This window comes from Mastigoproctus giganteus, chromosome 4 (assembly GCF_048544385.1).
Source record: "Mastigoproctus giganteus isolate SK-2022 chromosome 4, ASM4854438v1, whole genome shotgun sequence".
Lineage (NCBI taxonomy): Eukaryota > Metazoa > Arthropoda > Arachnida > Uropygi > Thelyphonidae > Mastigoproctus > Mastigoproctus giganteus.
In genome coordinates this window covers 21,438,096-21,453,053 of record NC_143578.1, presented here as the reverse complement: position 1 = coordinate 21,453,053, position 14,958 = coordinate 21,438,096, and the positions used below count along the sequence as shown (strand labels likewise).

Below are 14,958 nucleotides of genomic sequence, written 5' to 3'. Positions count from 1 at the left end.
TCTCCTTTTATATTAAGATTGTAATTTTTTTTACTGTGATACTAAAATATTGTATATATCAAAATATATACTGTACAATATTTTCATTTCCATTAATTGAGAGGGCACCTGAGAGGGCATAAATTCAAATTGAGGAAAGACAGATGTAGGATAGACGTGCGGAAATTTGCCTTTAGCCAGCGGGTGGTTGGTTGGTGGAACAGACTTCCATCCCTTGTGGTGGAGGTTGATAGCCTAAATAAGTTTAAGGCTCAGCTGGACAGGTATTTTGAACGAACGGAGGGGTGAAGTGGAAGTGGTTTTTTTTTTTTTTTTTTTTTTTTTTGGCTGATGCTGCATAAGCTTGCTTTCTTGCATCAAATGCCTCTACTAATGCTAATGCTAATTGCTTTTCTCTTAGTTTATCTTACAAATAAAATAAAATCTTTAAAAAATATGTTATTCCTATTACTGTATTGTTAGACAAGGCTTATGTTTTTATTATTTTTTATTTTATTAATTTAAATTCATTTTGGGGAGTTATTACAACCTCATTATTACGTGAAAATTTAGGTACCTCGAACTTTGTATTAACGAGATTCAACTGTATTGTGTTGGAAAGTGATAAGTAATTACACGACTCTATGCATATTAAATAAGCCAAAAATTTATATACATATATACCCATATTGAGTAATATATATATACATGGTGTCTCAAAAATACACGTCATAACTTCAGGAATTAGTTCCTCATATGTAGACAATAAAAATATTTTAAATTAACATAGTTATAGAAATGCTTGGTTTCCAAGTTTTGAAAGTCTGTCTATGACACTTAACTGTTCACATCACCTTATAGTAATTGTTCAAAATGTCCACCTTCTGCCTGAATACAGGACTCACATCAACGTCTCATGGACTCGTGAAGACGACGCCAAATTCATGGCATGTTTCATATTGTCTCACAACCTGCCACAATTCGATTGTGGACTTTCCACATCAGCTACCGGAGTCAAATACACCAATGACTTTAAATGGCCCCACAAGAAGAAATCTAGTGGGTTAAATCAGTGAGCGTGGAAGCCAAGCAGTTGGTCCACCTCTACCTATTCACTGACCAGGAAACCTTCGATTCAGGTAATTGCGGGCTAGATGGCTGAAATGTGTGGGAGCGCCGTTGTGCATGAAGTGTGCTTGTTGATGAATAATCAGTGGCGTGCTGTCCAAGAAATCAGACTTGTTTTCCAGAAAGTTTCTGTACCCCTGCCCTGTGAGTTTGTTTGGAAGTACATGGGGCCCAAATAACTTATCACCAAAAACACCCCCCCCCCCCCAGATGTTGAGGCTGAACCGCTGTTGGTGATGCGATGGAAGAATTGCATGTGGGTTTTTCTCAGCCCATACATGCTGATTGTGAAAGTTTTAGATTCTGTCTCGTGTGAACTGTGCTTCATCTGTGAATATCAAGGCAGGAATACTAAAGCAGGAAAGTGAGGAGTTGTACCATACTGCTGCAAGAACCACTGGCAGAACATTACTCGTGCAGGGTAATCTGCTTGTGACAAGGCCTGTACCCGTTGCAGATGGTAAGGATACAGTTGGTGTTCTCGCAACTCTCTCCAAATAGTCGAACATTGAACAGCCAATTGCATTGCTATTCTGTGTGTGCTGATTCCAGGAGTGGCATGAACAACATCCAAAATCTCCTTCTCTACTTCAGGAGTCATAGATCTTGGTCGTCCTCTGTCGGCAGCATGAGGTGTAAAGGTCCCACGTTCACAAAGGTGGCGATGGATACCTTCAAACGTTTTCCTGTCTGGACATATTTGTTCTGGGAACCTTTCGTGGTACAAACAACGAGCCTCCAAAGCATTGCTGTCTGCCGAACTGTACATAAAGTGCATATCCGATTGCTCCTGATTTGAGTACATGGTCGGAATGGAAAAACCACCAGATTCTGTCAGTATCTTGTGATGAAGGATCACCTGCAGGAGATAAAACATTCCGGTTAATAACTCGGGAACCAAGCATTTCCGGAACTATGTTGATATAAATTATTTTTATCGTCTACATATGAGGAACTCATTCCTGAAGTTATGCCGTGTATTTCTGAGACACCCTGTGTATATATAATTATACATATATTTGAATAACGTTTAAAATAGCTAGAAATTGAATCTTTCATAATAAAAATAAAATAAAAAGTACAGCAAACATCAGAGACAGCAAAAAGCATATTCCTCTACATGATGCTTGAAATATAACCATAGAAATAAATTAAAATAGGAATTAAAAATAATGCCAGCAGTATGGCAAGATAAGAGCGAAAATAACCAAAATTAAACATAACGATAAACCAACAGAGAGGGAAGAGAGGGGTAAGAAGAGAAAAAATAGCAGAAACTCTAAAATAATTTAGAACATCTAAATGTAAGGATAATAAAATAATAATTGATTAAATTTCGAAAGCCAATTAGATAGAAATTTAACAGCACCCCCTATGACGGGCACCAGGTCCAAATTTATGTGAAATATCACTAACAGAGATGTAAACCGCTACAATAAAATCTTCCCTCCCTGTTGGTTTATCGTTATGTTTAATTTTGGTTATTTTCGCTCTTATCTTGCCATACTGCTGGCATTATTTTTATTTTTAATTCCTATTTTAATTTATTTCTATGGTTAAATTTCAAGCATCACGTAAAGAAATATGACTTTTGCTGTTTCTAATGTTTGCTGTCCTTTTTTATTTTATTTTTATTATGAAAGATTCAGTTTCCGGCTATTTTAAACGTTATTCAAATATAGGTATAATTATATCACATGACAATAGTGGGCGAATTGCTAACACTGCACCTGTGCTGCCATGCATAGTTCATTACTCGTCTATATAATCTGGTTAAGATTACTTTTGTCAGTAGCATGGCTTTACATTGGAGTGCTCGTATCTGTTTTATTTTTTAATTTTAGCTGCATCAGGACCACCGCTATTCAAGTCCTCTGCATTTGCGGTTCGATCTGTGGTGGACTGATCTTTCGATCGACTCGCCTTTGCAGCGATTTGTCTAGCGATCGAAATGCAGCGATTCCCTGACCATTATTGGCTTTGTGGTCCTCTGTTGAGATGAGGCATAATGGTCAGTCTATTTTTGTTTTATTTTATTGTAGTGGTTTACATCTCTGTTAGTGATATTTCACATAAATTTGGACCTGGTGCCCGTCAGAGGGGCGTCGTTAAATTTCCATCTAATTGGCTTTCGAAATTTAATCAATTATTATTTTATTATCCTTACATTTAGATGTTCTAAATTATTTTAGAGTTTCTGCTGCAATATTTTTTCTCTTGTTATCCCTCTCTTCCCTCCCTGTTGGTTTATTGTCATGTTTAATTTTGGTTATTTTCGCTCTTATCTTGCCATACTGCTGGCATTATTTTTATTTTTAATTCCTATTTCAATTTATTTCTATGGTTATATATATATATATATATATATATATATATATATATATCTGATAAATAAAATAAATCTGATATTTAAAATAAAATAAAAACATCAGCCAGTAGTACGGCAAAAATGTAGAGCGAAATGCAACGTAAAATAATATAAAATAAACTACTTATTACTTTTGCCTAACTTTTACATTATATTATATATATATATACACACACACACAAATATATACACATAAATACATAAAACTAATTACCATCTTTACACATTCATAGGTACTTTAACAGGGACTAACCCCTATCAATGCAAAAATAAAAAAGTAATTAGTGGAATTACTATCTGTTTCTATGAACCTCATTCCAGCTTTACATAAGCCTAACCACAAAAGCTCAAAAAGTAGCTTATAATGGGGTAGCATTATAGATAATGTTATAAAAATTTTTTTAAGTATTTTAATAAACATTAGGGAAGGCTAATTTTGCTATAAAATCTGGCAATTTGGTCCAACAGATAGTAACTTACTTTAAATAAAGAATAGATATTTACAAAGGAACCCAGTAGACATGCTTACCATTTCACCTTCCAATAAAAAATGGTCAAACATGTGTTTGGAAGTTACTGCCATGTTTGTAATTGTGCCACCTACGCTTTCTTGATAGTAGTGAAATTTCATGAAAATTAACATAATTTATGACTTAATTAATCCTCATTTATCATGAATCAGAATTAAGTCATTAAATTTACCAATTAAGTTTACCAATATTTTAATGTTGGTAATCGATAAGAGTGCAAGCCAAGAAAACTTGAAAACATGAATAAAATAAAAATATAACAATAAAATAAGAATAAAAATGAGCATAATTATAGTAATATGGGTGGCATTTCTTCAACTATAAGACATATAATAGCCAATGGTATAACAACCGTGCATATATATATATACAAGCCACTTCACAGTATGCTATTGATTCTGATGAAAAATTGTTAATAATCAAACCACTACCCAGTGAAAGTTATAGCCATTATACCCTCAATAACTGAATCAGTCATGAAGTTATCTGTCCTTGTCACCTGTGAAGTGTTCTTCCCAGGTGAAAATTTTAAATTTAATTTAAAAATCAGAGATATCATTTATAGTTTAATAATATACCTCATATACCTTTAATGATATACCTGCATAATTTATAAATTTTAATCTGGGAAGAACACTTTGCATGGTAACATGGACATATAACTTCATGACCTGAATGACAGTTCTGAACAAGCTGTAGTCTGTCATACCTCAGAGAGTGTCTGTGACAAGCTTCAAGAACCAAAGATCAAGGAACTGATAAGACTAGAAACAGATAAAAAAAATGTGTAGGATGATTATAAATTGGCAGGCAACATATAAGGAAGATTATGAGAAGTCCTTGGCTAAGAATGCAAAGAAAAGCAGCAAAAAATTCTTTACTTATGTTAACACTAGAAGGTTATTTGTTATTTTGTTATTTAGTTTTTTTTAGGAGCATTAGCAACTAAGGCCATATTGCTCCGGGATATGCGGTGGTCATTCCCTGACCTTTCCGCATCCTCCATATTTGGTGGTGACGGGCTCGAACCCCGGTCTAATCAAGAAGCATGTGCTACGCACTGCTGCTCCTTCCCACCTGGCTACGGAGGTGCCTAACACTAGAAGGAAAGGGATGAACAGCATAGGCCTATTAGATACAAATGGCACAATTATTGATGATCTGGTTCTAAAAAAATAAATACATATTTTGCATCAAAATTCACACATAAGAAGTTCTTAGAGTGGGGAGCATTAAAAGTATACCAAGTTACAACTGAGAGCTAAATAATTTTGTTAGAACTGAGAGGAAAGTAGAATAGAAATTACTAAATCTAAGAATAAATACAGCACCAAGGCTGATGGCATCTATGCACGTCTATTAAAAAAGCAACAAAAAAGGTAAACAAAGAAATAAAATTATCAGCATCTTTCAAATTCAGGGGAGGTTCCTATAGATTGGAGGTGTGCAAATGTTTCTCCTATTCACAAAGGCCTGTTGTTGTTGTTTGGTTTTTAGGAGCATTAGCAACTAAGGCCATATTGCTCTGTGGATATGCGGTGGTCATTCCCTGACCTTTCCGCATGCTCCGTATTTGGTGGTCACGGGCTCGAACCCCAGTCTAATCAAGAAGCGTGTACTACGCACTGCTGCTCCTGCCCACCTGGCTATGGAGGTGCTGAATCAAAGGGCAACACAAGCAATTGTACTAGTCTCCGTGGAGTTTAATGTTTCCATGTGTGCTTACTTCTAAAATCTTACCATGTGTGATAATTCTAAAAATCCACACTAATTTTACCTAACATGTGTACTACTTTGTGACTGATAGGCATATACATGCTCAGATGTGTTTACACACATTGAAACCCGCAAGTCAGGTAGCTATATAAACTTGCAAAGTGTTTCTTCCACATTCATGCTAATTTGTATCTGCATCTAATGTGATTTTCTAACAAGTGTCGGCTTCAAACATGATGTATTTTGTTATATTTGTGGGAACTAGGTTGTGGCAAAACAAAGGCAGGACATATCTGTGAAAAATGTGTTTACCACATATTTTGGAATTAAATTAGTGATCAGGGTAAAAGTTGCCCACCACCACATAAAGTGTGCTATATATGTGTGTGGTGGGCTTACAATTGTGGAAATGTGGTAAAAAGAAAGCCGTGACATTTCCCGTTTCCTTGGTGTGGAAGGAACCTTGGGATCACATTAATGACTGCCACACTTGTTCCATAAATGCAGCAAGTTATAACATGAAGAGCAAGCAAGCATTGTGTACTCCAAAAACAACAACATTACTTTAGCTGCAAACCCAATACAGAACTGGTATCATGTGCACTGGTTGTTCTCGATTCTAAGCCATCAAGTACTGTCCAATCTTTTTCCTCAAGAAAAACAATTGGACAGTACTTGATCATAAAATTTATTTACTATACTTCTAGTATTGGTGTACATGCAAGTATACATGCACTAGGGCTTGCAAACCGGTTTTATAAACCGGTTAAATCCGGTTTTCATATTGAGTTGTTAAAACCGAAACCGAGCTTCTAAAACCGGATTCGAATTTTTTTTAGTTAGCCCTCGAATATAGTTTTTTGTTACGCACATTTTCTTTCGTTTGTTCGTTTGTCTGGATCGTTCAACTGATTTGTTTTAAACATGTTTTTTATTATTTTTTTTATTTTGTTTTATGTTTAGGTACGAATCTCATGGGCTAGTGGCCCAAATCTAGGAGGGGTACCTTTTATCTTCCCACCTGTATCATGGCTCGATGCAGGTGTACTCATTTATGACTGAGTGAGTTGTGGAATGCGCCTTATTGATGGTTACCCACTAGAAACAGATTCGCTGAATATTGCATCAAATTTCAATCATAGAAAGTTTTTTTCTTCTTTATTCCTATTAAATTTGCGATCAAATGTTCTCCAAAAAGCAGCTTCACCAAATTTAGCCTTTATGTAATTTTGAAAATACAATAGATTTAATTGGGGAAAAAATTGCGAGTAAATAAATAAAAAATTTCTTTTGTGAAAATTTTGAAACTTGCCTCGTTTAGACTCTTCATTCAGTGCTTGCGGGAGTGACGCATAGCATTGTGCCTTTGTTATCTTCAATATTTTTATTTAAAATTGTCGGTGATATAAATTCCTACTAATTAATATTTATTACTCTTAAATGTATGCAATTATTTTGCTCGAAAAAGCAAAGATGAAGCACAATGTTCGAAATGTCAGAAGATAATGAAGTCGTCTGGAGGATCTACATCATCTTTGATGTTGCATTTAAAGAAAATGCATCAGATTGACATTAAATAAGATAACAGTGAACCTCCCGTACAAATGGTAAGAACATTAGAAAACTTTATCGTTAAAAAATCTATGGAAGAAGAGATTTCAAAATTAGCTGCTTTAGATGGATTTTCTGTTAATTCAATTGCCAAGAGTGAGTTTATACAATCAAGCCTTCATCTTCAGAGAAATAAATACGACAAATTACCACCAGCCTCAGTGAATGGAATTAAAAATATGGTTCTGAATTATTATAAAACTAAAGAAGAACTCATTCAGCATTTCAAAAATTCGTTGGTTTTGGGTGCACGGTATTCATTGACTTTAGACGAATATACGTCTATACAAAATAAAAGGTATATGAATATAAATGTGCATTCAAAAGACAATCATTGGTCATTAGGTCTTATTGAGATTAATGGTTCACTTGATAGCAGAAGAACTGAGCAAATTGTGAATGGACACTTGAAGGAATTTGGTTTGAACTTGGATGAGGATATTGTTGCCTGCACCACCGATGGAGCAGCAATGATGATTAAGTTTAGCAAGAAAATTACGCCTAATCATCAACAATGTATAGCCCATTGTATACATCTGTTAGTTATAGATGTGGTAGATGACTTTCATCAACCGGTGAAATACCACCACTTTGCTTATTGGAGGCTTGAAGTGGTGAAACCCATGTTTAGTCTCTAGAGCAAAGTTTCCGGCATCCCCCCTCCCATACTGCTCCTTCAACCCATGCACGGTACTAATTACTATAGGTTTTGATACCTTTCGTGTTTGGGGGTTTCATAAAAAAAAAAAAAAAAGATGTACTGTATGAAAAAGCAATCAATTATGGTGCCAGTCTCTGAGTATCCCAAACACAATGAAGGAAATGAAAATAATGAAGAAAGTAGTGATGATGAAGAAGTTGAAGACAGCAGGGCATGCTTTATCAAACCGACTTTACCAATGAGCTCATTTATTTCTTCAATCCAATGGCCAATATTGCACAAACTATTAACAAAGTCAGAAAAATTTGCAAACTTTTTCGAAAATCGCCTACCAAAAATGACATATTACAAAATTTTGTTAAAGCAAAATTTAATGGGAAAGAATATAAACTTATATTAGATTGCAAGACTAGATGGGATAGCACATTCTATATGATTGAGAGATTTTTGAAATTGAAAAATTGCATTCTATATGCTCTATGTGCAGTACTGTCAACTGAAGCTGTGTCTGACGATGACTGGAAAACACTTGAATCACTACTTGAAACTTTGCGACCAGTTGAAATGATTCTGAAGGCTATAACCTCAGAAGATACAGACTTACTTAAAGCAGAGTCTTCAATAGAATTTCTGCTTGCTAAGCTTGATACAACAGAAAACCCATTTGCTTTAAAGTTTCACCAAAGCCTTTTGCAGCGTTACAATGCAAGACGAAATTGCCAAACTGTGGCTTTGCTGAGCTATCTACACAACCCCAAAAAGTTTAGGAAAGAAGATTCAGGTTCAAGAACTTTTGATTTTCCAAGTAAGCAAGCTTTGAAAAACATGCTGAAGAGATTGATTTATCAGAGATTATTTGCAAAACATTCCGAAGGAGTCTTAGCATTGAATGAAGAAACTGAAAATAAACGAACTGTTCTTTTAGAAGAAAACAAAGACTCGTCCAATTCTGATGTTGGAGATACACTCATGCGAGAGTATGATAGTGTAATAAAGAGATTAACTGAAGGGCCTTCAAAATATCCGAGTGAATTGGAAATCAGCAAAGAATTTAAACTTTTGGAGGCAACTAGCAGTAGAAGTGAAAAGCTGGAGAGAGTTTATAGAGCTGACCATTAAACCAACAAATGTCCAATCTGAGAGGGTGTTTTCGATCTCTGGTCTCTTTAACACAAAAATAAGGTAAGTCTATCAGGAAAAATGCTTAATATACTGTGTTTTTTAAAGGATAATTTTCAGAAAAAAGTTGAGCAATAAATAGTAAATTAATTTTCCCAAGCTGTTTTTTTTCACATTATTTTTATTTATTTATTATTATTATTATTATAGGGCTTATAATTTTTTTGTTTACTATACGAGAAGATAGTTTTCCAAATTGTATTCAAAGGATTTGAATACAATTTGTAATTTTGTATAATCTCAAGCTGGTTACTTTTTTGGAGCATTTCAATTTTTTTATTTTTTTACTATAAGAGGTGATAGATTTTGTTTAAAATATTTGATTACGATTTGTACAATCTACCCAAGATAAAATAAATACCTGTGTTATAAGCTTTTAATTATTTTCCCTAAGCCAGAGAAAATCGGTTTTAAAACCAGTTTTAAGAGTAAACTTCGGTTAAACTCGGTTTCGAAATTTCTCGGTTTTATGCAAGCCCTAACATGCACCTGTTATTACTCTTAGTTACCCAAATACAGCCCATGTATTTACTTGTTCCATGATGACTCCCTGCAGCTCTTGAAATCCTCAAGGGCATCACATCCCAAATCTGACATTTGTGATCTAGAGGATGATATAACCTATTGTGACAAAAAAAAATTCAAAACTGTGGAACACTGCTGCTTAAAAGAAGCGAATTTGGAAATCTTGAGAAATTTAACTCTGCCAAAAGGGTAAGGGTCTACAGATTTTTAGATTCAAGACTGAAATTCAAGTATCTGTTGGCCTTAGGAACAGTTTTTTCATGATATAGACATAATGAAAATGGGCATTTTTGGAAACTATGTACAGGTCACAGACATACCATAATCATATACTCTACAAAAAAACCTTTTAATAAGCCACAGATAACATTAACTGCAAAAAAAAAAAAAAAAATTCATATTGAAAACAGCCATATACATATCTTTAAGAATTGAGTCCTAACCCAAATTAAAAATAAGTTTAAGCTTCTTAACTACAATCAACCATACAACCAAATAACCCCTCTCAAAACTAAGCAGTAGACAAACTAGATCAATTTGATCAACACTTCAAATTCATAAAATTTATTTATTATACTTCTAGCATTGGTGTACATACAAGTATACATGCACCTGTTCTTGCTCTTAGTTACCTTAACACAGCCCATGTATTTACTTGTTCCATGATGACTCGCAGCAGCCCTTGAAATCCCCAGCAACTTGCTCTCTAGGCTGCTGCTCATTACAATAGAAGTAGTGCAAAGTGTTTCTTGCACTGCTTGATGATGACCTGCTAATAGCCACACTTGAAGATAATACTGCTGTACACATAAAGAAATTTCCCAGGAACTCCACTTGCCCCACTCCATCATTCATTGCCACTTTGCAATGGCTGTCAAAACTTGGAAAGTGGTAGCACATTTGTTACTGGTATATAGCTTTAGTGGTTGTTTGGTTACCTTGGTACTTTGCCTGCATGCTCATAAATTTTGAAGTACAACTTTTAAACTGGTTTATTATTGAGAAGGGAATGAATAATGGGTGCTTTTATCATAATATTAAGCACTGAGGTAGTGCTAAAGAATATTCTACACCAGAGTCAGGTCTTCAACCCAGGAAGATATTAGCATTAGTAACATGAAATGATGCAAGAAAACAAGTCTGTACATCATCAGCCAAACAAACACTTTCCACATCACCTGTCTGACCCTCTTAAAATTTGTCTGAAGTTTGTCCACATCCTTAAATAAATTTAAGGAAGAATTGGACAAACTTTTGGAGCGAATGGATGGGTGAAATAGAAATTTTTTTTTTTTTTGGCTGATGCTGTATAAGCTTGCTTTCTTGCATCATATGCCTCTAGTAATGCTAGTTACAATTTAAATTTATTCAAACTACCCTGGTTTTAAGGTTATAAGACTGGTTTAGAAAAAAAAAAAAAAAAAAAATCCACATTAGTCAATTTATCACAGACAGACTTTGCACATAAAAGTGCCATTTATTCAGAAGTGTGCAACACTATTTTGATGAAAAAGAACTTTACATTTTTAAGCTATTAAAAAGTACCATTTGCATCTTTTTTTCTTCAGAATAAAAGGAATTTATGAACATAGTATTGAAATGCTTATAAGGTGGTAGAAAATCATACAGATTGAAGGAGATATATATATACTTGTTTTGATGTAATTGTGTTTTTTTTTTTTTTTTTTTCATCTTCTGATACTCATGACTGTCACAAAGACATTAGCTCCATCAAGACTTTTTGAGAGGTTAACAGTACTTTGTTTTTGGAGAGAGAGAGAGAGGGGGGGGAGAAATGGTATTATTCACTGGATGACCAAATATATCTGGCTTATTTGTAAGAAACCAAGGGAGCATTTTTTTTTTTTAATGAAAACCTGAAACACAAACGATATTAGAACCCATAATAAATAGTACTGTGCATGGGTTGAAGAATATATGCCACACTTTTATACCAGAATATACCAGATTTTTTTATGTTGTGGGTCACTGTCAATATCTAACTGTTCTTTTTCTAAAACATAAAATAAAACATAAAAAAAATAATAATAAATAAGACAGTTTTACATTAAAGTAGCAAAACATTACTAATCTATGAATTATTGTACCATTTTGAAAAGAAAGTGCATCAGACAGCGTGAAAAGAAAGTGACAACAAAATGGAAAGAAAGTGCATATCAGACAGCATTAAAAATGGACTTACCATTGAACAAAGGGTAGAGCAGAGAGAATTCATACTTGACTGAGTTGATACTACTAGTGCCTTATTTTGTAGCATTTTGGGTAGCTCATTCAATACCAATTGTAGTACTGTCCAATCTTTTTCCTTTAAATAAAAATAAAATCTTAATATTCTCAAAAAGTTACAATGATACTAACATAAGAGAATATTTAATAGAAATAATAAAGTGTTATTTCTGGAGAACTTACTTGCTTTAAACAAGTAATAATCATATCAAAAGCCTGCCTCAGACACAAATGAGATATTACATTAGATGGTGATGTAGAGGATGTTGGAGATGTCACAGGAGGACTTAAAGTTCCTGAAGAAGTCTTATCACCATGTTCTCTGAAAAAATTATATACTGTGTAAGTGCTTCACTTAAGCTATAATCAATATAGTCTGAATTTGTGTAAAATGTAATCTTATATTCAACACCTATCAGAGTCCAGCTTTCTTTATAACTTGTGTTTGTGCTTTGTATGTCTGCACATGAACAATTACTCAGAATTGAGTTATTATACTTGAATACATATGTTAAAATTTTACTAACACTATAAATCAGCAATTAATTATTAGTAATACGTATATAGGTACACTACGAAAATTAACTATTTCAAAGAACATTTTATAATTTTACTAGAAATCATTAATATCTCCTTGAATACCTCAGACTACATGTAATTTATCCAAATCACAGGAGTTGCTGGATCTATCAACCAACAAATATTCAGATATGTACACCTAAATATCATGCTCCAAACTTCTGTGACTACACACATTGTCAGATTTAACTCCCTAGACTTCCCCCTCCATTTTTTTTTGTGGGAAGGAAACACAAAAAAGGGAGGTGTTTAGAAACAAGCTTCATAAACATCACAGGTCATTAAAAAAGGTAATGATAGTCACACAACGTGACAGATCTGAAGGACATTATTTCATGGGATATCAGTTATTGGAGCATTCTGGTAAGATACAAATAGTAAACGCAAAATTTTCCTGGTGTAGTGTTAGCATATGAAAATCTCCTAGAACTTGGAGATTGCTGGTTTCCGGACAATAAAACAACTATACATGAATTGCCAAAATAAATGTAAAAATCTAAGCAGAAATAAATAGAGAATGCATTTCTATACATGATTAACTTTTTAAAATTTCATTTAACTATATTATTTTATTCTTAATTTGTTCTGTTACCCCTTGCACTGCTGGTCAAAATTTGGAAATGAGAAACTCAAGCACAATGAAGTTACAAAGTAATATACAAAATAAATCTGGTAATATTCAATTAAAAAAATTAGGAGAAAAATGTAAAAGAAAACAAATACTGCATGGAACATTTTTTACCAACAACCAAACAAGATACTCCCACGTACAGGAGTAAAGGTTTTTATACAGGCACTCCCGGACTTATGTAATACTCGACTTCTGTAAATTCAACTTTACATAAGTTTTTTCTGGCTGGTGCAAACTTAAGAACATCATGGAAATGTATTTTGCATCCCTTATGAATAAATGGAGGTATTTATTCACAATTCCTCCAATTAGCTGTTTTCCTGAACCTTACTGAATCTTCAGTGGCATCGCAGAAATCAGAAATGCTCCTCTGTTCAAATGTATTCCATCCTTAATTCAATAGTGGTTTCACAATATAGCGGTTTCAACTTGTCACGAGTTTGGATAGGTCTGGGTTTGAGTCCTTTCAATGGCAGGAGGAATTTCTAAAGTACTCTTCAATTGAGGCTGTAGTTAGCTGAGCTCAGAAAGAGGAAGCAGGGCTTTTCATCATACATTATTCAGGTTTTCAACGCACACTGAAAATTGGCCCATGAACACACACACACACACATACAGACATAATATACATATATCGATATGGGTTATGCCTAGGGACCATTAAAAATAAGTAAGCACCAGTTAGTGTCAGTCACTTTATAGAATCAAATTTCAAAGAACTGATTCAAAACAATAAAATGCACTACACTTTCATCGTTTATTAAAATCACATCTTCGGTTATAAGAATCAATTTTAAATGCCTCTGTGATATTTTTCAAAAGCACATTTCTGGAGGTCACAACCATAAAACAATAAAAACAATTTGCAGTTTTCAGTCTATTGGGCTTTTTTGTTTGTACAATCAATTATAAATGGGTAGTAAAATCGATCTTATTGCAATAATACTGATAGCTGGAATTCTGTGTGTTTTTATGTTATTGTGGCGAAATATGTTTCCCCTTCATTGTAATCATCAATCGTATAAAAATCATAAATAAAATTTCAGAATCTGCTCTTCATTCCCATATCCAAACTTTGTAAACTTTTACCCCATAAAAAGTTGTGTGTGTCATGTTAAATTCAATTTGTGCATGCCGTGTGCTTTGTTATTGATTGAAGCTTATCTTTATTTTTTACTGTGATTTAAATTTTACTACCTGCCCAAAAAAAAAAGTCAGTGAACAGAAAGAGTGAATTTGAGTGTTTGGAATGAAGTTTCCGAAACCTACATTAACAACTGTTTCAAAAAATGTGGATTAATTATTCATGATGTTAAATTAAGTCATGATACTGATTATGCTGAAACGACTGAAGCATTGGCAAACAGGAGTTTAATGATTGGGTGGACATAAATGGTGATCTACAAGTTACTACAGCATTAACAGATGAAGAAATTACAGTCTGTTACTGATAATTTTGCCAAGGAGGAGAAAAATGAAGATGATCCCAAAAGAATTCCAGTTACAAAACTGGAGAGCGTTGTAATAAACTGGTGCAAGTGATTGTGAATATAGACTGTTATACAATATTGAAAAATCTATAAATAGACTTTGTAGTTTTTATTTTGCTAACCTGTAGATAACATTCTTCTGATTTTCACGTATCATTTAATTGGGAATAAATGTTTAGTAATAAAGCTTAATTTCATGCTTTTTATCTTTATTTTTATAGCCCGTGGATAAATTAAACGATTTTCGCTTATTAGAATCACCGTTTATTAGAAGCAAAATTCAATTTTCAAACGTGATCACTATAACCGGCATT

The 14,958-nt window shown here is 33.7% G+C and overlaps 1 protein-coding gene across 2 annotated transcripts in view; it reads right to left on the bottom strand.

The window, feature by feature from the left end:
* The window catches only part of gig (TSC complex subunit tuberin), a 613,633-nt gene that overhangs the window by 276,922 nt on the left and 321,753 nt on the right, over positions 1-14,958 (bottom strand). For both annotated transcript variants that reach the window (XM_090372592.1, XM_090372593.1), the window contains exons 20-21: positions 12,128-12,266; positions 11,901-12,023 (exon numbers count right to left, since the gene is read on the bottom strand). In XM_090372592.1, the coding sequence (XP_090228718.1) occupies positions 11,901-12,023; positions 12,128-12,266 (262 nt within the window). The remainder of the gene's footprint in view (positions 1-11,900; positions 12,024-12,127; positions 12,267-14,958) is intronic.